Source organism: Zosterops lateralis (assembly GCF_965231275.1).
Source record: "Zosterops lateralis genome assembly, chromosome: 27".
In the NCBI taxonomy this organism is placed as follows: Eukaryota; Metazoa; Chordata; class Aves; order Passeriformes; family Zosteropidae; genus Zosterops; species Zosterops lateralis.
Window position 1 is genome coordinate 5,567,180 of NC_139787.1, and position 25,957 is coordinate 5,593,136.

General features: G+C 47.5%; 1 protein-coding gene across 2 annotated transcripts; it reads left to right on the forward strand.

Annotated features, from left to right (window-relative positions):
- The first annotated feature begins 337 nt into the window (after positions 1–337).
- On the forward strand, positions 338–25,951 carry LOC310919585 (GON-4-like protein). Of its 2 annotated transcripts, XM_083879009.1 has the most exons (30): positions 338–497; positions 1,107–1,303; positions 2,676–2,750; positions 3,137–3,187; positions 3,862–3,912; positions 4,261–4,356; positions 4,590–4,694; positions 5,417–5,584; positions 6,430–6,622; positions 8,431–8,532; positions 9,189–9,229; positions 9,544–9,647; positions 11,999–12,197; positions 12,913–12,999; positions 13,470–13,641; positions 14,228–14,372; positions 14,526–14,676; positions 15,260–15,376; positions 15,855–17,552; positions 18,134–18,380; positions 19,265–19,446; positions 20,088–20,285; positions 20,827–20,970; positions 21,550–21,693; positions 21,924–22,043; positions 22,323–22,436; positions 22,907–23,114; positions 23,937–24,675; positions 25,054–25,156; positions 25,683–25,950. In XM_083879009.1, exons 1-30 carry the CDS (start codon positions 470–472, stop codon positions 25,830–25,832), a joined length of 6,129 nt encoding a protein of 2,042 aa, XP_083735135.1. In that variant the 5' UTR covers positions 338–469; the 3' UTR covers positions 25,833–25,950. The 2 variants fall into 2 exon arrangements, with proteins under 2 accessions (XP_083735135.1, XP_083735134.1); XM_083879008.1 differs by lacking the exon at positions 22,323–22,436 and having other exon boundaries at positions 358–497; positions 25,683–25,951.
- The last annotated feature ends 6 nt before the right edge of the window (positions 25,952–25,957 follow it).

The window sequence follows — 25,957 nt, forward strand, 5'->3', positions numbered from 1 at the left end:
GCTTCTGGCAGTTGGCTCATGTGACAGGGGTGGGTTTGACTGTGGCTGTGCCCAGCTGATAGTGAGGGAGTGAGGCTGAAATCGCTGGAATGGGATCTCTGTGCCTGGGTCTGTTTCCAGCAGGATGGAGCTGCTGCTGCCCTGTGCAGCTGCATCACACCCGTAGCTGAGTTGGACTCGTGCAGTTGGTTTGATGTGTTTGAATGGGAAATTCAATGGGAAATGAATGGGGGATTAATTTGTTAGGGCTAGGTGTAGCACAGACTTCGGTGTGTTATCTTTGCTCTGTGTGTCCCTGTGGTGTGTCTGGCTGCAGCTGGGTGTTGTGTTTGCAGGGAAAATCCCTAAGCTGTACACAGAGGTAGAAGTGAGTTCTCAGCGGGATCTGTATCTAAGTGAAAACCCTGGTGCAGTGCCAGAGTCCCCAGGGAGAAGCTCCCTGCAGGTGGCTGCCAGAAATCCCACCACGATGAAGCCACCAAAGAACACCAGAGCTGGTGAGTGGTCCCAGCAGAGTGATGAGGAACATTTGGGTTTGGGGCTGTTTATTCCGCTGGATAAATGTGACTGGTACAGCAAACTCTGGAATTGTGAAGATGTTGGGGCTGTGTAGGTGCAAGTTTTTTAAAAGTTTTCATCTCATGCTCCATAATTCAGTGTCCCAGTGGAACTTGCTGGAGTTGATCTCTGCAGTTTTTGGCTACTGAAAATCACTGCTCTGCTTCAGAGAAAATGATGATTCTTTTCTTTCTCTGAGTCATCAAAGCAGGAAAACTCTCTTAAAGTCCTGGGAACTGTAACATTGTTAAGGTGTAAAAAGGCTGCTGAGGCCATTTTATAAATCATTCTGGGGGAGGCAGCAACTGCACGTCCTTCATGTGCTGGAGTACCTCAGTCAGGTCCTGCAGAACTTGAATCTATCATTCAGAAGACTTTCTAGTTCTCATGGCTGTTTCTGTTTGGGTGGTCTTGCATCAGCTGATGGAAGCTTTGCTGTTTCAGTAGCTGCAGAATTCTCGTTGGTGTTTATTTTAAAACTCATCCTCTCACAGTGTGCTGGATGCAAAGCAGCTGAGGTTTTAGATTCCATTTCTGCTGATTTTCAGAGGGGCAGGATGAGGAGGAGGTCGAGAGGAGGAAGAGGAGGAGGAAGGCAACCAAACGGAAAAGAGAAGGGAAGAGCCCAGAGGAAGAGGGTTCCTTGTCCTGTGACATCAAACTGGACGAGTCCCTGGATCGCACCCTGGAGGATGGAGCCAAACAGCACAACCTGACTGTGGTCAATGTGAGGAACATCCTGCATGTGAGTCTGGGGGCCTGGGCTCCAGGCCAGGCTGCTGGGGAGTGCTGGTGGCTCTTGGATTCCTGATCTCTGCTAATAAATCTGTAAAGAGGGAATCCCCTGAAGACGTCTGTGAAGATGTGTCATAGGATAACATCTCTGACATTACATGATTGGATCCTGTGGTGTCTGTGCCACTCACCTGGACCCTGCTTTGCCAGCAGATGTTGATCTCAACTTCCCCATGTTCACAGTGGCACCTGGGCCTGTTTTGCTTTTCCTGAGCAGCAGCAGCAGCAGCAGGAATAGCTGAACTAAAATGATCCTTCTGGGCCCATGTGAGCAGGTGTAGGCTGTGAACTCTGTTTCCTTTTTTGAGTGAGCTATTTCATCATAAATTTCTAGTGGTGCACACAGAAATGCATCACTTTAAGTTAATGTCCATCACACAACTCTCAGTTAGAGAGGAGCTGCCAGAAGAGTACTTGTGCTGTCACAGCTTTGGAGTGAATCTCTTGACTCTGCACCTCTGTTGAGTCTTTTCAGTTCATCCCAAAGTGTGATCTGAAGAGCACTAGTATTTATTTTCCCACAGAATCAAAAATCATACCTTTTGTTTTCCCTGCAGCTAGAATTGTTCAAATCCAGGTAATCTTAGCTATTCCCTTTTTACCGTCCCTATAGCAAACAACCTGGGGACTGCCATGGTTCTTTCAGGCAGATTCACCAGTGGATTCTTTGCAAGTGCCCCCAGTTAATGCCTTTATCACATGCTGCTGTGGGAGGGCTGGAGATTCCTCACAGTTACCTCCTTCCCTGGAGCCTTATGGAGGCATTCAGAAAATGCAGGCTGGGATCTTGTGTCTCTCCTGCCTTCCCCTATTTCTCCTGAACGTGCAATGTTTGCTGGAATGCACTAGCACAATGTTTTAAAGACTGGATATTATTCCATGCTTTCTCCAGAGATTTACACCCTTGTTTTGGGAGCCTGTGAGTGCTTAAAGATTGAAGTTTAATCAAGATGTAGGTTTTCTGTTGCAGCTTCACAGCAGCGTTTCTCCTGTGACTGGGATCAGCATATTTTACTGGTTACATGACATGACTGATTACTGATATCAGAGAAACTGGTGTGGGCTTTTGTTTTGACTATTTTCTTTCTCTTTGCTGGGAATTTATTCTGGGGAGCATTCACAGAAAATGTAGTGCAAATGTTTTAATCACTGCTTTGAATTTTACTGCCTGATTTCTGAACAATCAGTTTTGCTACAGTGTAATTACAAAGCCTATTGTACACTGAGTGTTTCCCCATCATATTTCCAGGCAGTTTATTCTAACACTTGTTATATTGTCTGTTTCTCTTTAACAAACATCCTGGGTTTGTGTGTTCCTTTAGGAAGTGATCACAAATGAACATGTGGTGGCCATGATGAAAGCAGCCATCAGTGAGACAGAAGATATTCCTTTGTTTGTAAGTAAAAAGCTTGCTCAGTTTGTTTTATCAGTTGTTCCAAATGCACAAGGCCTTCCCCACTCTGCCTTCCTGGGCCATAATGGGATGTGGGGAGAAGAGATAGAACAAATAAGTAACTTACCTGTTATAATAATTAGGTTTCATTATCAGATTTGCCACCTGGATGAAGTGAGTAGTGTCTGAGTGTAAATTATGAGACAGATATATGAGGAGTTATTTTTGAGGTCACTGTGGTGATGTCTGAAAGGTAATTTAAAGGTAGTGAATTTAAAGATAATGAATTTAAAAAAAGAGAAAAGCTTCATAGTAAAGAGTTGCTGGGGAAAATCTGTCATTCAGGAAAGGACTGAATTTTTTGCTGTTGTCTTGTTTTAAACTCTCAGGAGCCCAAAATGACTCGTTCCAAACTGAAGGAAGTTGTGGAGAAAGGAGGGGTAAGTGAGTCATCTGCTTTTCCTGTTGCACCTTCTCCTTGCCCAAGGGGCAGCTCCAACTTCTGCTCTTTGTGATGGTGACAAGACCCCAGGGAACAGCTGCAGCTGTGCCAGGGAGGTTGAGGTTGGGTGTCAGGAGAGAAAAGGTTCTTCCCCCTGAGGCTGCTGGGCACTGCCCAGGCTCCCCAGGGGATGGGCACGGCCCTGAGGCTGCCAGAGCTCCAGGAGCCTTTGGGCAGCACTCCCAGCACAGGGTGGGGTTGTTGGGGTGTCTGTGCAGGGCCTGGGGTTGGACTCATGATCCTTATGGGTCCCTTCCAACTCAGCCTCTCCTGTTATTCTGTGAGTAGTTTTCATTGTGTGACCCTCTAAGAAAAGCATAAATGAGGTTGTTCTTGAAATGAAAAGAATCAGTTAAGACACTGTTTAAAAAAAGGATTAATTTCAGCTGAGCAACACAGAGCCAGGTCAGGGTTGGGAATGGCAGTGAATTCCCAGTGTCCACTGTCCTGAAGTTGCTTTATGGAGATCCCGTGGGAGGTTTGAAGGCTTTGTTTGAGCTCTGTTGTTGCTTGGTCACTGTGGAGATCAAGGTCACAAGCTCAGGTGCTCCTTAGATTGATGAGGTTGACCCTGCCTGTGTGACACAGCCCAAGTGTTTTTGCTGTCCCCAGGTGATTCCAACATGGAATATTTCTCCAATTAAGAAGGCAAACGAGATGAAAGTAAGTGAGTTCTTGCTGGGAAAGGGGAGACCTTACTGGAGGCTTCCTGCTGAGGCAGAGATCTTTTGGAGGGCTGGAGCAGGCTCATGTACTAAAACCATCTCTGAGTTCATGCAGTTTCCATCATATAAATGCTAAATCATTTGTGCCTGTTCTTGCACCTTCTCAAACCACTTGCTTTCCTTTGCCAATCTTTTAGTAATTTATTTCTTTCATTTCTTCAGGATTTCTTTTCTGAGCTTCAGGGTGTTTCCTCAGTTTGAAATATTTGCTCTGACTCTGCACTCTTAGAGTGCAGCTCCTCCTCCTGCCTGTTAACAGTGGTCATCCTCTTTCTCTTGTGTGCAGCCACCTCAGTTTGTGGACATTCCCCTGGAGGAAGATGATTCCTCTGATGAAGAATATCAGCCTGATGATGAAGATGAGGATGAGACTGCAGAAGAGGTAAATGCAGCTTGTGCAAAAGTCTGTGTGCTCAGCACAGAGCTCTGTGTCTGAAGCAGAACACCTTTTGTCTTAACACATGGACCCTTGTAAGTCATCCAGGACCTTCCAGTAATCATTCTTCAATGCTCTACTATTCATTTGGCTGAAAGAGAATCTTTGAAACGTTATTTTGAGCAGTTATTCATTGTGGTGTGCTGTTTTGAGAGCGTTCTGCATCTCCTGCCCTGCAGAGCTTGCTGGAGAGCGATGTGGAGAGCACGGCGTCCTCTCCTCGTGGGGCCAAGAGGTCCAGGACAAGGCGCTCTTCTGACGAGGAGGGAGGGACACTCTGTGAGGTAAAGCTGGAGGAAACATTTGTTGTTCCTAATTTATTAATCCAAGCCCAAAAAAACATATCAATTCCTAAAGCTGTGGGGACATTCCAGCTGCTGGGTGGCTTTAGGGTCCTGCTGCCACGTTTCCTTACGGGGGGGCTGAGTGTAAAATAAAGCTCTGGCAATGGAAACAGTTGTCAGTTCCTTAGATAATGATTATTTTTCTGATCATTTCTGAGGCATGAAGGAGAATGAGTTCCTGTGCTTGGATTAGGAGCAGAAAGTGGGTTTGGTAAAAGCATAAAGGTGTTTGTGTGACTGTGCACAGTCAGAGGGAGTGATAGGTGCAGTGTGATACAGGCCAAGGATCACCAAACAAGAATCAGAAAGCCGCTGGGAACTGACACTGGGATCAAAACCAGCAATATTATACTCATATTTCCACATTCTACTCACCATGAGTTTGTTTCTGGGAGGATTCTGCCATAGTAATTGGTGTTCAGGTTTATCAGTTCTGGTGATGTTGAAACTGATACTCAAATCTTCCAAATGTCTCCTTTCCAGCAAATCTTCATATTTCTTTGTACTTTTTGAAAACCAAAGTGAGTATAATAGGAAAAATATCCATGTCTTTCTGTGAAGCATTTCTCCCATTTGTGGTTGAGCAGAAAAAGAGATTTACTCTATCCTTGGAAATTTCTGTTCTGAATAAAACCTTTTAACACAAAGGCCTTTTTAATTAGATGGAGAAGGTCACAACACCTGTTAGACACATTAGCGCTGAAGTGGTTCCCATGGGACCCCCACCACCTCCCAAACCCAAGCAGACCAAAGACAGCACCTTCATGGAGAAGCTGCACGCAGTGGATGAAGAGCTGGCCTCAAGCCCTGTCTGCATGGACTCCTACCAGGTACTGTGCTGGCTTTGTTGGTTAAAATTTGTTAGAGAGGAGGGGACTTCATGGGTTTTTCTGGGACTTTCTGGTGTTTTCTGCTCCTCCTTTTATTGCACTCTGTTCTCCTCCTGTAACTTCAAACAATCAATGGAGCTCTGAACAGCCTGAGCTAGTGGAAGGTGCCTCCGCCCATGGGAGAGGGTTGTAACAACATGGTCTTTAAGGCCCCTTCCCATCCAAGCCATTCCATGGGTCTTTGATTCCGTGAAATTGAAACTCCATAGTGTGCAGGGCATTCAGATGCAGCTGCTAAAAATATTGCTAGTGACACAAACTTCTGGTTTCTTGTAATGACACTGTTTATGCTCATAAGTCTCTCACTGCTGTTGTTTCAGCTGTTAAATGTAACTCTGTAACATTTACATAACTAATGAAAATAGTTTTCCTTTTGAAAATTATCCTGTTGGCTTAGTTATGTTTTGCAGGCACAATTTTTACTATTAACAGCTGACGAATTTGGTTCTCAAGAGACCCAGTGTCCCATTTTAATACTGGGAAAAGCTTTACTGCTCTGTGTTCCTGGGCGAGGGCTGAAGTGGAGAGACAGTGCTGGGCTGCTGCTCTAGATTAATGTCAGAGTAAAACATAAATGAAGGAATTAAATATTGCAAGTGGAAACTGCTCACTGAATGGCAGATGAGAGCTGATAAATGAGCAATAATACGGGAGAGAGCAGTGGCAGCTCAGCATTTCTCAGCCTACGGAAGTAAAGAATTCTCTGCTGCAGGAATCAAATATTTTTGGGGTTGGGCTTGCTTGGCCGGTCTGAAAATCCCAGGAAAGGCTTGTTTGTCACACAGCCCCTGGAGGACAGCCTGATCGCCTTCAGGACACGCTCCAAGCGGCCGCTGAAGGACGTTCCCCTGGGGCAGCTGGAGGCCGAGCTGCGCGCGCCCGACATCACCCCTGACATGTACGACCCCAACACGGCCGACGACGAGGAGTGGAAGAGGTGGCTTGGGGGGCTCATGAACGATGACGTGGAGAATGAAGGTACCACCTGGCACATGTGGAGGTCACTGAGGGTTCTGTGGTTTAACCAGGCCCGGGACTGGTGTTGCAGCTGGGAGGTGGATCCGGGCTGGGGATGAGCAGGTGGAGCAGCCCTGGGAGGAGGAGTTGGGAGGCTGCACATGAGCTCAGAACCTTCCTTGAGCTGATCACCAGTGTGGGAAAGGGGGAGATTCTGCCCCTCTGCCCTGCGCAGGTGAGAACCCACCTGCAGAGCTGCATTCAGCCTTGGGGCCCTGCACAGAAAGGACCTGGAGCTGCTGGAGTCCAGAGGAGACTCCAGGATGGTCAGAGGGATGGAGCAGCTCTGCTGGGAGGAAAGGCTGAGGGAATTTGGAATGTTGAGCATGCAGAAGAGAAGGCTTTGGGATGTCCTTCCAGGACCTGAAGGAGCTATAAGGAACATGGGGAGAGACAATTCCCAAGGGATGGTGTGATGAGGGAGAATGGCTTCACACTGGAAGGGAGGAGGTTTAGATGAGGTATTTGGAAGAAATTCCTCCCTATGAGGGCGGGCAGGCCTTGGCACAGGGTGCCCAGAGAAGCTGTGGCTGCCCCTGGATCCCTGAAGTGTCCAAGGCCAGGTTGGACACTGGGGCTTGGAGCAGCCTGGAAAGGTGGAAGGTGTCCCTACCATGGCAGGGAGAATAACTGGGTGATTATTACAGAATCACAGAGTCACTGGGTTGGAAGAGACCTTCAAGATCATCGAGTCCAGCCAATGCCCTAACATCTCAACTAAACCATGGCACCAAGTGCCACATCCAGTCTTCTTTTAAGCACATCCAGGGATGGTGATTCCACCACTTCCCTAGGTAGACCATTCCAGTACTTTATCATTCTTTCCTTAAAAAACTTTTTCCTACTATGCAACCTATATTTCCCTTGGCGAAGCCTGAGGCTGTGTCCTCTAATTCTGTCAGTTGCTCCCTGCAGAAAGAGACCAACCCCCACCTGAGTACAGCCACCTTTCAGGAAGTTGTAGAGAGTGATAAAGTCACCTCTGAATCTCTTTCAGGCTGAACAACCCCATCTCCCTCAGTTGTTCCTCACAGGGCTTGTGTTCCAAGTTTCCACCCAAACTATTCCATGATTGTATGTTGAAAGCCTGAAGCTTTGTTTTTAATTTATACATGATATTCTTGTCTGCAACCTTTAATTTTTCAACCCCATGCATGAGTCTTGCAGTCGGGTTTCCTCATCTTCCCCATGGCCCTTTGTGAGAGTTTTTGAACTTCAGGTGTCTCACTTGTAAATATTTACTCACCAACTCACAGGAACTGGCAACCACAAAGGGAAGTGGTAGGTGTAACCCCTGATGCTCACCACTGATCCACCTGAATCCCAGTGTGTTGTACTCCTTGTTTGGGGCACAGGTTTTTTGGGTAGAAACAGTTATTTTCTTTTTGAGAAGAAACAGGAACAAGCTCTGGAGTCCAGCTTCCTTTTTTTCCCCGGTATTTACTGGTTGCTTACAGTCGTGCAAATTGAATATAAAACAGAAACTGAAATTACACTGCTTGACTCTTTCTAAATTTAGCTGAAACCCAGATCCCAGAGTATCAAGCCAGCTTTTCAGAATAGGGATTGTTGTAGGTCAGGGTCCTAACAGCTCAGTTTAAAAGGAGGATGGGTTTGATATTGCTCTCATAAAAGAAACACAGTTCATTTCCAGCAGTAATTCCAGCCCTCTTTGCGACAGGTCAGGCAGTGAACAAAGAGCTTCTGCTCCTGGCAGCTGCTTGGTGCTGGGGCAGGGTAACAACAGTTCAAAATCTGCTTCTTTGTAGATGAAGCTGATGATGATGATGACCCTGAATACAACTTCCTGGAAGATCTGGATGAACCAGACACAGAAGACTTCAGGAATGACCGTGCTGTGAGAATCACGAGTAAGTTCCCCAGGAATTCCCCCTCTTTTCTTGCTGGCAGTAGTAACTCACTGGGAAAACTGTTTTGTTGCAAGGATTTTTGCAGTGTAGGATATTAAGTAAAGAGCTGCATGCTGGTTTGACCAGCTTTTGGCTCTCTGGGGGTACATGGAAGGATCTGGGCAGAGCTGCTGTGCTCAGGTGCAGCACAGCCTGGAGAACAATATTTAGGTGACAGTACAACCTGAAATTAGATGGTAATATACATCCTGAAAGCTTCAGGCGGTTCAGACTTGAATGCTTCCCTTGTGATTGAATTTCATTAAATGTTGAAGTCTTCTCAGTCTTCAGCTTAGTTTTATAAACATATCACTTTCCATCTTTGCAACAAGCCACACTTGCTTTAGGTCTTATTGCAGATTAACATAACTTTAAATTTAATCATGAAAATGAGGTTTTATGTGATATTTTAGAATCCAAGCAATCTCAGGTCAGGTTTTTTTGGGCCCAGCATTAAAAAAGGAATTATCAGAGGCCTTTCTTTTTTGGTCCTCTGTATGCAAGAAGAGGATTTCCCTTTGTGAGAGAAATTCCTTAATTGAGTTGATATTATGACAGGATTGCTGAGTGTTTCTTGGAAAAGAAATCTTCATAATTCTTTTTAATTTTACTTGCAGAAAAGGAAGTGAATGAGCTGATGGAGGAGCTGTTTGAGACAGTAAGTGATAAACTGTAGCACTGAAGAATAGAACTGTCAGATGTGACATGGGATCTGAAGGGGTGGCTCTGGGAACTCTCAGCGCTGGGTGTGTGCCAAGCGCTCTGCCATAACTGAGTTGCTTTTAGCCTTAAGAAGGAGGGTCTGCAGGGTTTTCCTGAAGGGAAGGTCTGTAGGGATTTTCCTGAAGGGAAGGTCTGTAGGGGTTTTCCTGCAGGGAAGGTGTGTGCTGAGATCATCATGAACCTAATTAGCCATAGGTAAATTCATTCCTTGAGCTTTCTCCTCCTGACTTGCTCCATGTTTGCTGCCAGTTCCAGGACGAGATGGGCTTCTCCAACATGGAAGATGAAGGGCCAGAAGATGAAGATGTTGTTACAGAGTCTCGGCCAAATTTTAACACCCCACAGGCCCTCAGGTAGGAGCATTTGTTTATGGTCCTGATCTCTTCTGAGGAAAAGCTTCTGGTTACCTGTGGCAGCCACCAAAGAGAGATATTGTCTTGGCTGCTCAGGGCACTGTTCTGAAAGCTCTGAGCCATTTTTCTTCATGAGATTGGACAATGAAATTGATCCTTTTTCTTCTGCCACCATTGACTTTACTGATTGTGATGCATCTGAAAATTAAAAACAATGAAAAAGTGACAGAAAGAGCAAGACTGCCTGCACTAAGGTTGGTGCTGTTTTGTATCTCAGCTGGAAACAGAGATGTGTGAATGTGCCCCAACAAGGCAGGATCTGCAGTGGGGAATTCTGTTCTGGCTTCTTGAAACTCTCTGCTCTGGAAGAGAACTTAAAGCTCATCCCATCCCACCCCTGCCGTGGGCAGGGACACCTTCCACTGTCCCAGGCTGCTCCAAGCCCCATCCAACCTGGCCTTGGACACTTCCAGGGATCCAGGGGCAGCTTCTCTGGGCACCCTGTGTCAGGGCCTCCCCACCCTCACAGGGACCTAAAATCTAATATAATTCTCTCATCTTCTAATTTAAAACCATTCCTGTGTCCTCTCACAATCTGCCCATGTAAAATTGTCACTGGCACTGCTCAGTGGAGCAGGAGGTGGCACAGATGGATTGGTTCTGCCAGGAAATGGGCAGAGACCCTGGCCATGCTATGGGATCAAAGCTCTGCAGCACCTGTGCAAAGATTGTCCCAACCTCGGTGGCAGCCACTGCTCATGCTTGTGCTCTGTACTGTGCTGGTGGCTGTGGTGATGCAACATCATTGCAGAAAATGATAATTTTCTTTCCCTTTTTATTGCTAAGGGGAGGGCAAGGTTCTCTTGCTGCCCTGATTGTTGTGATGGCAGGAGATGCTTGAGGAGCTGTTTTGTCCAAGTGTGTCACCTTTTAATTAAACAGCTTGGATGTGTGTTGGCCTTTTCCAAGGAAAATGACTGCCTGAGATTGCTGAGGCCCAGGAATGACATGTCTGTGAAGTTTGGACATTGGATTGTCATGTTTTGGTTTATACATAGCAGCAGCTGGAAGAGGAAAGGAACTAAAGCAGCTCCATCCCTGCAAATGTCCAAGGCCAGGTTGGACAGAGCTTGGAGCACCCTGGGACAGTGGGAGGTGTCCCTGCCCATGGCAGGGTTGGAATGAGATGATCTTTGAGGTCTCTCCAAACCAAACCATTCCATGATTCTGTGATTTCTCTCTAGCTAGTAATTTCACTGGGTTTCAGCAGCTACAGACTGGCTAAAGAGGAGCAGTAGGATGAGTGGTGTCTCCTTGTTTATGGGGCAGATCAGCTCAAGATCAAGCTGTGTCTGTTTGGGAAAGGAGCTAAAGTGAAGGCTGGTGTTTCTGAATGCTCTCTCTGGGCTGAGCAGTGCCAGAGGGGAGTGCAGCAGCTCTAAGACCAGCTACAAAGTGAAATCCAGGCAGCTTTATGCTCTCTCTTATTTGTATCCATTTGACTTTGATAATGGGTGGTTTTATTAATTTTTCTTTGGTGGGCACTACTGCCAGTTGTTTCTTCTCTGGTTTTATCTGTGTACAGGATTCTTAAAGGCAAAAATACCTGTTTGCTGGATTTATTTTTGTTTTTATGGTACCTTGCATTAGGGGCATCATGGAACAATTCTATAACTGACCTCAGGCCTGTTACAGAATGGAAGCTGATCACCAGCAGAAATCAGGGTATTAACTGGTGTAGGTAAAATAAATAAAATTAAATAATGAATAAAGTTGGAACTGTTTCTGAAAGGATGGTGACATGTGCATCCTCTTTTCTGCTACAGGAGTAGCTCTTACTCTAGGATCTCTGGTGGAGTTCTCAGCAAAAGGCTGGGTAATAATTAATTAATTTTTTAATAAAGTAGCAGGATTTGAGGCAGTGTGGGGGTCTTTCTGGAGGCCTTCCAGGTGATAAAATGCCACTGATAATACCTTGGGTTCAGCCCTTGCTGATGGTAAAAATTAAAGGTTAGGTGATACATCCTGGATTGGTTTAGATCCTGGGTGCTGGGGAGAGCATCTGAACACATAAGTGGGCACAGATGGTTGGGAAGGGTGGAAAAAGCTTTTAAGTGTCCCTGGAATAAGCAGCTGAAGCATTGTATCCCAAAACTACAGCAGTGCTGAGGTGAACTAAAAGACTTTTATGTGTCAATAGCTCAGGTTTTTCAAGCTGGAGTTATTGTTGAGTACAGGGATGGCTATCCCTGAACTGTGCAAAACAGATACAGAGTAAAATGTTCTAAGTAAACAGGAATCATTTCTAATTCATACATTTATTACATTTTGCTCTGCCTGGTTTCCAACAGATTTGAGGAGCCTCTGGCCAATTTGCTGAACAAGCAGCACCAGACAGTGAAGGAGCAACTGGAGCAGCTGAAAATGAGAAAGTCCTCGATCAAAGCATCCCAAGAGACTGAAAAATCAAAACCCCCAAATGAGAAACCCCTCCAGAGCCTTGTTCTGGACAGTGCACAAAGAAAGAGGCTCCAGCAGCAAATGCAGCAGGTAATCAATGTTAGAGATGGTTTGATCTAAGGAGTGTTTGCTGTGCACAGTGAGGGGCAGGGGAAGCCAAGGGCACAGCAGGGCTTTGCTTCCCTCAAGGAATTAATTGGAAAAGCTCCATGTGAATTGGAGCTTTATTAGGTGATATTCACATGCCTGATTTCACATGGAAAAGACAGTTGGAACTGAGTGAAGTAGAGCTCATTTCTTGGCATCTGTTCTCATGTGAGATGTTCCCTTGTCTGGCTGCATTCTGTCAAAACTCTTTTCACCAACTTCTTTACTACTGTCTAAGAATATTATTCTTGATCTAGTTTAGATTCTATTTTTTTTCCTCCTGCCACCACACAAAACTGTGTAGAAATTCAGAAGTGGGCAGTTCTGAGAGCTGAAATCCTTGTTGCTAAAGAAATAGTTATGTATTTATGTAGGGGAAAAGAAACAGTTTCTGTGATGGTCATTATGAGACTTTGGCACAAAAACTGTGAAACTGCCCAAAAACTTCAACAGATGTTGTGTTCAAAATTTGTGTAATAAACCTTCTGCCAGTGGCTATTAAAATTTCCCCTCAATTTTCCATTGCTTATCAGATTTTTTGCAGTCAGAATTTTGCTGTGCTCAGGAGGTATTTCTTGTGCTTTTGGATTTGTGCTTTCCAGTTTCTTGGATTTCTGATAAACTGAAATAAACAATTTATCTCATTTTATTCCTCAAGCATGTTCAGCTTCTGACTCAAATCCATCTCCTGGCAAGTTGCAACCCTGATCTAAGTTCAGAAGCCAGCACCACCCAGATGTTTTTGGTAAGGAATGCCTGAAATCAGAGATCCATGAATTCGAATGATTGCTGGTCCCTGGGCATACTTAGAGAGATTAATTTATTTAATGGATCCCATTAAACTGAGAACTAAGGTTCTGGAAAGGGCAGGGATTAAAAAAATAAAAGTCATGGAATGCCAGAATGGTTTGTGTGGGCAGGGACCTTAAAGTTCACACAGTGCCACCTCTGCCATGGGCAAGGACACCTTCCACTGTCCCAGACTGCACCAAGCCCTGTCCAACCTGGCCTTGGACACTGCCAGGGATGGGGAATCCACAATTCTCTGGGCACCCTATGCCAGGGCCTCCCCACCCTCACAGTAAATCCTCTATCCCTGGATTAGTAATGCCCCAAACTAAGACTTTTAAGCCAATTTTTTGCATTATGTCTGTTTGTTCTCTGCCTGGCACTCAAAGGGCTCTCTCTGATGTATTTCTGTGCCTGACTTCGCAGAGCGAGCTCGGGAGCTTTGCCCACAGCTCCACCCTGCTGCGGGTGCCCCTCAACCCCAAGTTCCAGACCATGTTCCAGCCCTGCAACTTGCAGGGGGCCCTGCAGCTCATTGAGGACTTCCATGCCAAGGTCCCAGTGGACTGGAGCCCTCGGAAAGCTGTGAAGAAGAATGGTGAGTTAGGGGACAGGGTGGGGAAAGCGTTGGCAGGGAGAGTTATTCCGTGTGTTAAGGGGAAATTCCCAGTTTGACCCTCCTGGAGCAGCTCTGGGGTCCCCCAGAGTGTCACTGCTGGGACAGAGGCCCCTTCACAGTCACCCAGCAGGGCCCTGCTGGATCCTCCACCCTCCCAGCTGCTCCCAGTCAGACCAGTTCCTTCCCAGCTCAGCCCCAGGCTCTGGCTCCTTCCAGCCCTTGGATGGTGGAGCAGCCACAGGAACAGCTGCAGCTGCTGCCCCTGGTGAGGGACCCTGGGCTTGTGTCCCCTCCTGGGCTTATGTGCCTGATGCTTTGGGGGAGCTCAGTGTGGCCACTTGGCCTTCCCCTTGCTACAGAGCAAAAGAAAAGATGGAAGGGGAAAAGAATTTTACCTTTTTCTGATGTAATCTTAGGGGGAAAAACTAGGAAATCTGCAAATTCTAAAAATAGGAAGAAAGTCTGTTTTTGCAGTGAAGGGAGTAAAAAAAGTCTTCAAGAAGTGAGTTGTGAAAAACATTTATCCACATACACAACTGTCCTTACCTGTTAATTCTTTTCACAGCAAATGAAGTCTCGTGTTTGCCAAAGCAAGTGGCCTGGATTTTGGCAACAAGGAAAGTCTTTATGTACCCAGAGCTGCTGCCAATTTGTTCCTTGAGAGCAAACTCTCACCAGGACAAAATCATCTTCACCAAGGCAGAGGACAAGTAGGTGCTTCAATTATTGTACAAAATGTGTGGAAATGGCATTTGTTTGTTAAGGAGAATTTCTGAGGTGCAGTACTTGGGGAGAACTGCGCCACATCCCAGCAGCTCCTTGAGGGGTTTCTTGTCTCCTCCCCTCTGTGTTTCCCTGTCCAGCTTGTTGGCTTTGGGGCTGAAACATTTTGAAGGGACGGAGTTTCCCAAGCCTTTGATCAGCAAATACCTCCTGCCCACCAAAACTGCCCATCAGCTGACAGTGAGGATCAAGAACCTCAACATGAACCGAGCCCCTGACAACATCATCAGGGTAAGGGGCACCTTCTGGGCTTTGTTCCAGCAGGGCAGAGCTGCTCTGTCTTCCAAGGGTCTCTGTGCTGACACTTCCTTAAAATAAAATGTCATCTTTTTGTTAACAGTGAGGATTTATACTTTTATTTACCTTAGCCCCTGGACTTGGCAAGTGCTTAGCTTACTGTTTGGATTCCTTAGAGCCCAGATAATCCTGGTACAACTCAGTAATCCTGACAGAAATTCATACAAGTGACCTTTTGAATAGCAAAACTTAAAGAAAACTGCAGTTTGCAGCCAGCTGGGCAATAATCCTGTCCCATAAGCTACTGGGAACTGCTGAGGAGAGAGTAAGAACCAAAAACATAAAACAACACCTGCACATCTGACTGAAGCCTCTGTGAGAGCAGCCAGGATGACAATGAGCTCCTGTTCAGCCTTGGCTATTGATTTTTAATATTTCTGTGGGTAGAACCTTATTAAAGAATTGCTTTATTCACATGGACACTTTCACAGAGCCCAGTCCTCCTTCATCCCAGCAGTACCTGGGCAGGTGGCCTGACCACAGTAACCTTGTCTGGCCTTGTCTCCTGTCCCCACAGTACTACAAAAAGACAAAGCAGCTGCCTGTGCTGGTGAAGTGCTGTGAGGAAATCCAGCCCCATGAGTGGAAGGCACCCGTGGAGAGGGAGGAGCATCGCCTGCCCTTCTGGTTAAAGGTATTTTCTGCTGCTCTGCAGAAATCCCCCAGGGATTTCTCCACCCAGGGCTGCAGGGGGAGTTGTTGTTTGGTTCATTTCTGGTGGGTTTTACTTTGGTTTTGTGTGGGTTTTCTTTGTGGGCTTTTTCTTGGAGGGAGGGCTGTGCCCAAGGGAACAACGCCATAAAATCCAGTTCTCTTGGTCAGCCCCTGTTACATGGGGAAGTTTCCCTCCCACAGAATCTTGTGTTTACTAAAGCAACCTTTAATAAAGAAGTTCAGTCTTGGTTTTCTCAGGATCTCAGAGTCTCCTAAAGGCTTTGCACTGCAGCTCATGAATTTAAAGTACTATTAAGTAACATGCAGCAGTATGAAGGAAATAAAACCCGCTTGTAGAAGCAGGTTGGTGTCTGTTGCCTTCTGTGCTGCTGTGTGAAGGCAGGAATACAGAAATAACCCATAAATAATAAATTCCAATGAATTCTTGTTCCCTTCAGGCAAGCTTGCCCTCCATCCAGGGGGAATTGAAGCAGCTGGCAGAAGATGCCAAGGAAACACCAGCTTCACCTAATGCAGAATCTGCCTTTTTGGGGACACAAAAGGAAACTTCAGACAGGGAATGTGATGACAAATACCCTCTGCTGATGCCCAAGGGGCTTGTGCTGACCCTGAAGCCTTTGGGCAACCGGTTCTCCAGGAGGCCCTGGAGGAGGCAGAAGTCATCAGCTCTGAAGCCCGTCCTGATCCGCCCCAGTTTCTCTCTGCAGCCCAGCTCCAGCCCTGTCAACATCCAGAAGCCTGTGAAGCTCTCCCAGTCAGAGGCTCCCCCCAGCAAGGTCCAGGTCCCTTGGCCCATTCAGCCAGCGCCGGTCGTGCCGGGGGTGCAGCCCCTGAATGTTCCAGCAGTGGTGGGAGGTGGGGATGGCTTGGAATTCCAGAAAGTGCTTCCCACTGCCCATCCAGACTCCAGACAGGCCTTCCCAGCTGCTGTCCCACCAGCTCTGGTGTCCTCAGAGCCGGTGACTATCCAGCCCAAGCTGATGCTGCCGCCCTTGGCCGGGATGAAAACATGTAAACCTTGCACGCGTAAGAGCTACCAGAGGAAAAAAGGGACAAAATCTGCCCCACTGATAAAACCTTCTCCTCTGATCCAGCCCTCACCTGTCATCCTGACTGTCCCTGCCACCACAGTGAAGGTGGTTAACATTGGCAATGGCTGCAACATGATCCAGCCCCTCAACACGGCGGTGGGCCGAGGCACTCAGGCCATTCCGGTCACAACCCTGCTGGTGAATCCGTCCACATTCCCGTGTCCATTAAATCAGCCTCTGGTGACCTCCTCCATCCCATCACTGATTGTCTCTCCCAACCCTGTTGGTCTGTCTGCACCTGCTGTGGCTGAAGGGGAGGAACAGCTGACCCTGGTCCCTGCTCCCACTGCCTTTCCCGCAGTGGAGCCCAAAGTAGAGCCCCCAGAGCTCTTTATTCCCTGCTCCGCCGTGTCCCCCAAGGAGGAGCGTGGGACAAACCCTGCCCCTTCCCAGGAGGGCACTCAGGACAAGGGGAGCAAGGGTGACTGCTGCAACTGGGCAGTGGGACAGGGAGATGGGAACACGTCAGAGCCGTTGCCCGTGGACCTCTTGCCTCACTTAGAAGATCCCGATGAATCGGCGAAAATCGAGTCTGAAGATTCAAGTGATGTTCCCAAAGAAGCAAACCTGGCACAGAAGAGGGATCTTTTATGTGCTGAAGGGAAGGAGGAGTTCATGCTGGGCCTTGGCCAGGAGCTGAACATGGAGGCTGCGTGTTCCTGTGGGGATGACCCCAAGAAGGAGCCCGTTCCCTGCGAGGAGAAGGGAGAGGAGGAGCCCCAGGCTCTGCCCTCCCCTCCTCGAGGGGAGCAGCAGGGGGAGGTAGGGGGGGCTGCTGGGCCACCCGCCAGCAGTGACTCTCCAAAGAACCTCCCTTTCCCAGCAGAGGGGGAGGCAGAGTTCAGCAGTCCCCCAGGAAGACCAGAGGACTCGTCCAGCATTGATGGTCAGTCGGTGGGGACACCGGCCGGCCCCGAGGCTGCAGGAGAGAGGGAAGGGCAAGAAGAAGAGGAAGAAGATGACTTTGACGATTTTACACAAGATGAGGATGAGGAAATGTCATCAGCCTCAGAAGAGTCTATTCTGTCAGTGCCAGAACTGCAGGTAAATACAAAAATTTAAAACCCTTAAAGGCAACTGCGGGTATGCTGAAACACCCTGTGGAGTCAGGGCCAGTCCCACTGGGGATCCCACTGGGAAGGTGGACTGATAGCTCTGACAGCCAGGCATTGTGCTGGTCACAGAGAAATTGCCCCTGTTTTCCTGGGCACATTTTTAAGCCCAGGCTGAGGGAATATATTGCCTATATGCAGATGTAAACTTTACTGAGCTGCAAGGACTCTTCAATGAGGCCGCTCTCTGAAAAGTACTTTAAGTAAAAATTACTTTCCAGGTAACAATTCCAGCAAGCCTTTAAGAGCTGTGATGATCATTAAGGAATCCCTTCTAACTTAAGGCTTAGTCTGCTGAATGGCAGATGCTGAAATTTGATTTTGCGCAGTACAGTTTTAGGCAGCTCTGGAGGGGTTTGAATTCTGTTCCTTAACAGAATCCTTTAGTTGGGCAGGTGCTGACCTGTGAAATTGGCCGTTGGAATCATGACACAGTGAGGAAGTTACTGAATGATATTAAATGAAATAATAAAATAAAACAATGTGATTTTTTGTTATTAATTGCTTTCTAAGGAGACAATGGAAAAACTTACTTGGCTTGCAACAGAGAGACGTTTAAGCCAAGAGGGAGATTCTGAAGAAGAGAATTCCCAGGAAGAGAACTCTGAGCCTGAGGAAGAGGAGGAGGAGGAAGGGGAAGGAATAGAGAGTTTACAGAAAGATGATGAAATATGTGGAGATACATCAGAGGAGCCTAAATCTGCCTTCACGATGGCCAAGGCAGCTTCCCCACAGGTGGAAGCCCACAGGATGCCAGCAGGTGAGTGCTGTGGGGGTTCTGGATGCCAGCAGGTGAGTTCTTTAGGGTTTTTTTTGGACACAGGGAGTGGGGAAGTAGAGCTGCTCTCTGCAGGGAAAACAAAACAGTGGGGATCCTGTCTGGGTTTAATTTCACAGGTGTGTCTGAACCAAGTGGTGATTTCCAGCTGGAAATAAACTTCAGGACCCAGTCACAGCTCTCTTCCATGTGAGCCAAGGGTCTTTAGTGCCTCAAAAATTTGCAGACAGATTTATGCTTTGTGTCAGCTAATACCTCATACTTGTAGAAGAACAATATTAAATAGTCAAATCTTTGCTAAGTTGAATTTTGTCTGACAAGATCATGTTGGAGAAAAGGAAATGAAACAAAGTCCAGCAAGTGGCAAATAAACTTGAGCAGTAAACTTTAACGAGGGGACCTCGGTCTGTTAGATCAACAGATTCCTAAAGCCACAAAAACCTGGATGTAACCCCCTCTTAGTTCCCTATTTCATTCCCTGTTGTGTGACACCAGGTATTTATCTGTGATTTTTAACTATTATGTAAATAATAAGCTGAAATTTGCAGAGTTAAGAGCCAGCTTTGTGTCTCTGTTCCCCTCATGGTTGCTCTGCCCTGTTGTGCAGGATTTTTTAGTTCCAGGAAAAGCTGGGATGGAACCATGGCTGTGGTTACCCAGAGATTTTTTCCTGTCAGATGCTGTGGAAACAAACAGCAAATTTAGGATTTTGGCCAGCTTGACTCATGGGAAGTGTATTTCTCCTACACTTCCAGGGAGCACAGACAGAACGTATCACTGACTCTGAAAGCTGCTTTTCTGTTGGAATATTGCCCTGGCAGAGCCATGGGGTGACTGCCACCAGCTGACCTTGTGCTCCTCCACAGGAGAGAACCTGAAAGCCCCTGGGAAGAGCAGGAGCTCCCACAGAACCAGGAACAAGCGGGGCCGGACTCGGGCCAGCAAAGACACGTCCAAGCTGCTGCTCTTGTATGATGAGGACATCCTGGAGAGGGATCCCCTGCGGGAGCAGAAGGACCTGGCCTTTGCCCAGGCCTACCTGAGCAGGGTAAGGCAGCCCAGGAACAGGAACATGGGAGATTTGGGGTTCTCTGACACAGAACTGAGCCACAGAACTGCTGGTTCTGACTGGGAGTACTTCCTACACCCCACATGGTGCTTCACTTCCCAAACTCCCTTTCTTGAGCTGAAAGATTTCCTGCTTTTGCTCTTCCTCCTCCCTCCCCTGTCCTGAGTGGGGGAGCTGGACGTGAAGGAGTCAGGGGCTGAGGGTGCTCAGCTGCTGCCTTCAGTCCACTTCTGAATTCCTGAACTTCACAGTCTGGATTGGGATCCCTTCTCTTGTGAGCAGTTTATGTTGATCTTTAAGGAAGAGACTTCAGCAAAATTGCAAACACGTGTGGATTCAGAGTAGAAGAGATCAAAGGTTACTCAATTAAAAGAATTTAGGGAGAAATTCCTCCCTGTGAGGGTGGGGAGGCCCTGGCACAGGGTGCTCGGGGGAGATGAGGCTGCCCCTGGATCCCTGGAAGTGTCCAGGGCTTGGAGCAGCCTGAGATAGTGGAAGATGTCCCTGCCCATGGCAAGGGATTGGAATGAGCTGATCTTTAAGATTCCTTCCAACACGAGATATTCTGTGATGAACTTGTTTTTCCTCCTGGATGTTACCAAGGCCTGTTGCTCCCCCAGGTCCGAGAGACCCTGCAGCACATCCCGGGGAAGTACGAGGACTTTCTGCGCGTTATCTACGAGTTTGAGATCAGCACGGACAAACGGACGGCTGTCGATCTCTACGCCACTCTGCAGAAACTGCTGCATGACTGGCCACAGCTGCTCACAGATTTTGCTGCCTTTCTTTTACCAGAGCAAGCTTTGGAGTGTGGGCTGGTAGGTAGAGTGAAAGGAGGAGGCCAGATTTTAAGCAATATAAAATCTTGTGGGGGTGAAAGGATAAAGAGTTTTTCTGAGGGCAATAAAGGCAAACAGCTGGTAAATCACTTGCTTAGCTTGCTCCTTTTATTAATCAGAATTGGAAGGTTTGATGTTCTTTGTAAATCTCCTGCTCAGTGTGGCTGTGGAGGATCAGCCTTTCCCACCTGCATCACCTCTGACTGCAGAGACAGCTTGCAGATACAGCAAACAGTGTGTCCCTGTCTCCAAATCTGCCTTCTGCTTTGTAGGACAGAGGGTTTCACCTGTTCCATTCTTTCTGGATTTCCCTATCTTATGTGCAAAACCAAACTTTATAGCTCATGTAAGTATGGGTAAAACAGAGTGGTGTTTCTCTGCCTCTTCCCAGTTTTTTGAAGGTCATCAATACAATGGAAAACAAAGACCAGGACAGGAATTTTACAGCTTGTTTAAGTAAATTTGAGATGCTTGGGAATATGTGCTTGAGCATGAGGATGAATCTTTTTCTTTTGGCCAGTTTGAGGAGCAGCAAGCCTTTGAAAAGAGCCGCAAATTCCTCAGGCAGCTGGAGATCTGCTTTGCTGAAAATCCTGCCCACCACCAAAAGATCATCAAAGTTCTGCAGAGCTGTGCAGACTGTCTGCCCCAGGAGATTGCAGAGGTAACCAGGGACCCCTTTTCTTCCAGTCTGAGTGCAGTCAGCTTGATTCTCTGTCCCTGTCCTGGGGACCAGGAGTTGGCCCACCATGTTCCTCCTTCTGAGGGTACAGCTCAAATTCATGGAGTCACAAAATTATTTGGGTTGGGAAGGACCTTAAAGCCCATCTCATTCCACGCCCTGCCATGAGCAGGGACACCTCCCATTAGCCCAGGTTTCTCCAAGCCCCATCCAACCTGGCCTTGGATTCCAGGGGAATTGGAGCTGCCTCTCCAAGACGCTGCACAGTCGATGCCCTGTGCATTTCCTCACTCCCACCTCCACCTTGCCTTTATCACCTTGCAGTTGAGACTTAGTGTCATCTAGAGAGTCTGCCTGGATTCTGGAGGAATATTTCCAGGTTAATTTGGTAGCTGAATGTGGAATGATCTCAGAACATCCAGGAAGTTGTTCCCATGCAAGCACCAACTTCCATACTGGAGCTGTAACAAGCTGTGGTGCTCTCCTTGCTCTGAGAATGCTTCAGAGGACAATGAGATGATGTAGAATGAAACTCATTTTCTCTGGATTTTTATCTTCCAGCTGAAGACCCAAATGTGGCAGCTGTTGAAGGGACATGACCACCTGCAGGATGAGTTCTCTGTTTTCTTTGATCACCTACGGCCCTCAGCCAGCCGCATGGGAGACTTTGAGGAGATCAACTGGACAGAAGAGAAGGAATATGAGGTGGAGCAATCTTTTCCCTAAAATCAGAAATGATAAAAGCAGAGATAAGAAACATGCTTTAACTAGAAGAACTCGATTAGAGGGTGCAGTTCCAGAGGGAGGGAAGCAGTGGGGTGGGTGAGCTGCTGGTGGACTGAAGCAAACTCTGCAAATTTTTGAACAGGATTTTTGTTTTCTGGGGAGAACAAAATTTGATCACCTGAGACCAGCTGGTGTTTGTTTTGCTGTAGTTTGATGGGTTTGAAGAGGTGTCTCTGCCAGATGTAGAAGAGGAGGATGAGCCACCCAAGATTCATGGAGCCACCAGAAACAAGAAGCGGAAAGAGATTGGAGGCCAACACCACGACAAGGTGGGCCTGGACTGTCTCCCTGGTATTTCTCACCTCTGAGCAAATGCATGGGGATAAATTATCTTACTGAGAGACGTGGCAACAACCTCACAAAGGTGGAAGAAACGGGATGGGGACGTTTCTGTTGTGCTTTGCTTGCCATCATCAGTTCTCTGTAGGTGTTGCAGCCCCCTGTCCCCCCGTGTCCCCCCTGTTCCCTGCATGTCTGTCAGCTGGAGTGTTGTCTGTCTGTCAGCTGGAGTGTTGTCTGCCTGTCAGCTGGAGTATGTCTGTTTCCAGGAGGTCGAGTGGGTGGATGGGATGAAGGAATGTTCATGTTCCTGCCATGAAGGGAGTAGCGATCTCAAGCTAAAGAAAAGCAAAAGGAGGAGCTGCAGCCATTGTAGTAGTAAGGTCAGTGGAGAGGCCTGGAGTGCTCAGGGGGAAGTGGAGTCCTGCCAAGTCTCCCTGCTGTGACCATCCTCGGGCCTTGTGTCTCTCAAATAATGGGGTGAGGAAGGGAATCAGTGCAAAGGTGCCCGGTGGTGCCTCCCTGTCTGGAGCTCTGACTGCACCTGCCTGGCCTTCTCCCATCTCTCTGCTCCTCACTTTCTACTGCCCCTCCTTGCTCTGCTAAATGATACCATTTTGGATGTGCTTTTAGGTTAAGAATAAGTTTTTTGAGTGGAAGATGCTGGGATGGCCACTGTGAAAAGATCCATGCCTGTTCATAATAATAAAAAGATTTAACTTTTTAAAGCAAATTTCTAATGCCAAAGTGAAGCCTTTGGCAGGGCCAGGAATACCTGAGAAACAAAGGCTGGGGTGTGGTTGGGATGGACAGACCACACATGTGTGATTGTGCCTGTGGGTTGGTTTTGCAGGTGTGTGAGAACAAATTTTATAAAAACAAAGATTCTCAAGAACTGCCTGCCAGCCTTGCTCAGCGTGAGTCAAGTCCCCAGCCAGAAGGGAAGGATCCTGGAATGTCAAAGGAACCTGGAGAAGAAAGCCTGGAGAACAGAGATGAGGGAGAGGATGTCCAGAGCAGAACAAAACCTGTCTCTAGGAAAGTGGACTCTCTGTCTCCAGGTGTGTGAAACTTTTGTCTTCTACAGGTGTAGAATCCTCTCCAGGCAAATGAGCAGAGGCTCAGGACTTTCTCATGCACATTTATTGAGTATAATGAGAACTTCTAATTGTTGTCTTTTCACTTTTTTTTCTCTTAGTCCTCCACTCTGGATGCTCTAAATCTGTCTAGCATTCTCTTCAACAAAACCTTTCCTGCCTAGAGAATATTCTGCCCTTTTCACAATGGTTACTCCATTTAAGCTTCTCTTGCCAGGATACTGTTCCAGTCCCCAGTCCATGGTACTGGTTCTTTTCCAGTTTCCATTTTAGCACAGCAGCTCTCTAATCTGCCATTAAACAACCTCTGTGGTGCTTGTCTGGGTACAGACAAGGAGAAACACAATTATAGCAGGATAAACAACCTAGGGAGATCTCTTCCTCCTCTCTGGATCCAGGGCTCAGCTTCTGCTGCTCTTGGGGACAACACACAGTTAAATACAGGAGTTTAAATGTGGTCTCGTGTCTGGGTTTGTAACCAGGGTGCCAAGAGCAGCAGTGGCTGTTTCACTGCAGAGTCTTGCTCTGGGCAATGCACTTTTTAAATCTTCATTACTTCACACAGCAGTTGGTTGTAGCAACCCACAGGGGTGAAGAAAATGAGTTGAGATTTTCTTCTTTGAAGTACAGGTGGGTGAAGTGCAGGTGGAATAACAAAGCTGCTCCCAAACCATTCTCATATGCAGCATTAGGCTCTGTAAATAAAAATCTCTTTAAAGTCAGGGGATGAAGCCTCTAGTTGTTTTTCCTTACAGCTTCTCTGACCTTGTTTGGATTTCTTATCAGGATCTCACCTGGAAGGAAGGGTGGCCTCCAGCACACCTGGATCTTGTGAAAAACCCACCCTTGCTGATGCCCAGGTTCCAGAACGTGCCAGTGCAGGTGTGGATGCTGCCAAGGACAGGGACTGTGCTGCCACCTGCCCCAGATGGGCACAGCTACAAAAAGCTGCTCTAAAACTACCTCAAGAAACCAAAGACTGCCCTTGCACTGAGGGACTAAAGCAGCCTGGAGGGAATGCAGAGGCTTCCCTGGGGCTGAGCAGGGACCTGTTGCTCTCTGCTGCACCAAAAGGGACCTCGGGACCTCGACCCACCTGTGCACAGAGCCTGTGTCAGACTGAGGGGCTTCATTCTGCCTCAGCAGAGCAGCCCAGGGACTCTGCTCTTGCTTCAGAAGGAGGTGGCAAAGAACTCGAGGGACCAGCCTTGCCCCTGGAAGGAAGAGCTGAAGCAAAGCAGGGCTGGGTCACAACAAGCAGCAAAGCAACACCGGGTGAGAGCTGCAGTTTGGAGACAGAGGACAGAGGCTGCACTGGAGACCCTCCCGAGGGCAGGCTAAGGTCAAATGCAAACAGCTGCTTGCAGGTGCATCGGCATCCTGAGCAGCTGGAGCCCAGAGTGGGTACGGCCTCCCCAGGGCAGAGGGAGGAGGAGCAGCAGCAGCAGCGAGTGACAGAGGCCACTGTGTGTGCCAAGAACAGCAAAGTCAGCTCCACTGGAGAGAAGGTTGTGCTCTGGACCAGGTACTTCTGCCTGACCTCCTGCATCTTTGTGTGTTCACTGTTTGGTTCCAGCTTGTACTGGGTCCTTTCTTTTCATTTTGTATCCTTATTTTCTGCCCCCTCCCTTTGAACATTCTTCAGTCCATCAGTTTGGCCCCGTGAGCAGCACTGGCTGCTCCTGGCAGGGCTGTTATTGGAGCACTTTGGGCTGGGAATCTTTTTTCTCCTTCAAAAAGCTTAAAACCAAGCTAAAGGAGCTCTGCTTAGAGATGGGTCCTGGGATTGGGGGTGGCAGGAGGAGTAAAGGAGCTTTGCTCAGGGATTGCTGAACTGGGAACAGGGATGGGGGTGTTTGGGTCTGTCACTGGTTTCAGGCTTTCACAGGGGTTTGTGTTGCAGGGAGGCTGACAGAGTCATCCTCACCACCTGCCAGGAGAAGGGAGCCCACCTGGACACCTTTCATGCCATCTCCCAGAAACTGGGCAACAAGACAGCAAGTGAGGTGAGGGTGCTGTGGGGGAGCTGCCTGCTCCAGGGGGGTGGACAGGGGCTGGGAAGGTGGGGGTGCTGTCATACCAGCCTCCCAAACTTCAATTTGATGAAAAGGCATCTCAGTTGCAAATAAAAAAAAACAAGCTAAATTCTGCTCTGTTTTAGCAATGCCAAAAATCCTATGTGCCCTGGTCCTTCTGACAGGGTTACCATTGATCTTTGAGCTGCACATTTGGTACTTGGAGTTGTTTCAGTGGCTCAGGTCTTCAGCCTCCTGCTTCTGTACAAAGAATCTGCTTTTGTTTCTGAATCTCCCCAAACTGCCAGATTTTACCTGGAGAATGGAACTGTTCTTCCAGAGAAAACAAGCAGCCAATGCTCTTCCATTTCTCTTCCTTCATGACTGAATCTTGTATAAAACACCATTGTGGTATTGATTTTTTCGTTACAAAACACCCTGAACTTTTTAATATGAAATTCCAGTTCCATGACACCTCTTAGGTCACTCATCACCCTGGATTTCCCTTGTTCTCCAGGTGTCCCACAGGTTCAGGGAACTGATGAGGCTGTTCCACACGTCCTGTGATGGGAGCTCAGAAGATGAGGAGGATGCCACCAGCACCAGTAACACAGACCAGCTGTCAGATAAAGATCTTCTGCTTTCTGAGGAAGAACCTGATGACTGAGGCGATAAACTACTGACTGCACCAGAAGAGGGCTTTTTTGCCAGTTTGCTGCTAGACAGGTGCTGTGGAAAAATGTTTGCACAGGTACTTGAGACAGCACCTTCCCTTTTTTTTTTTTTTTTTTT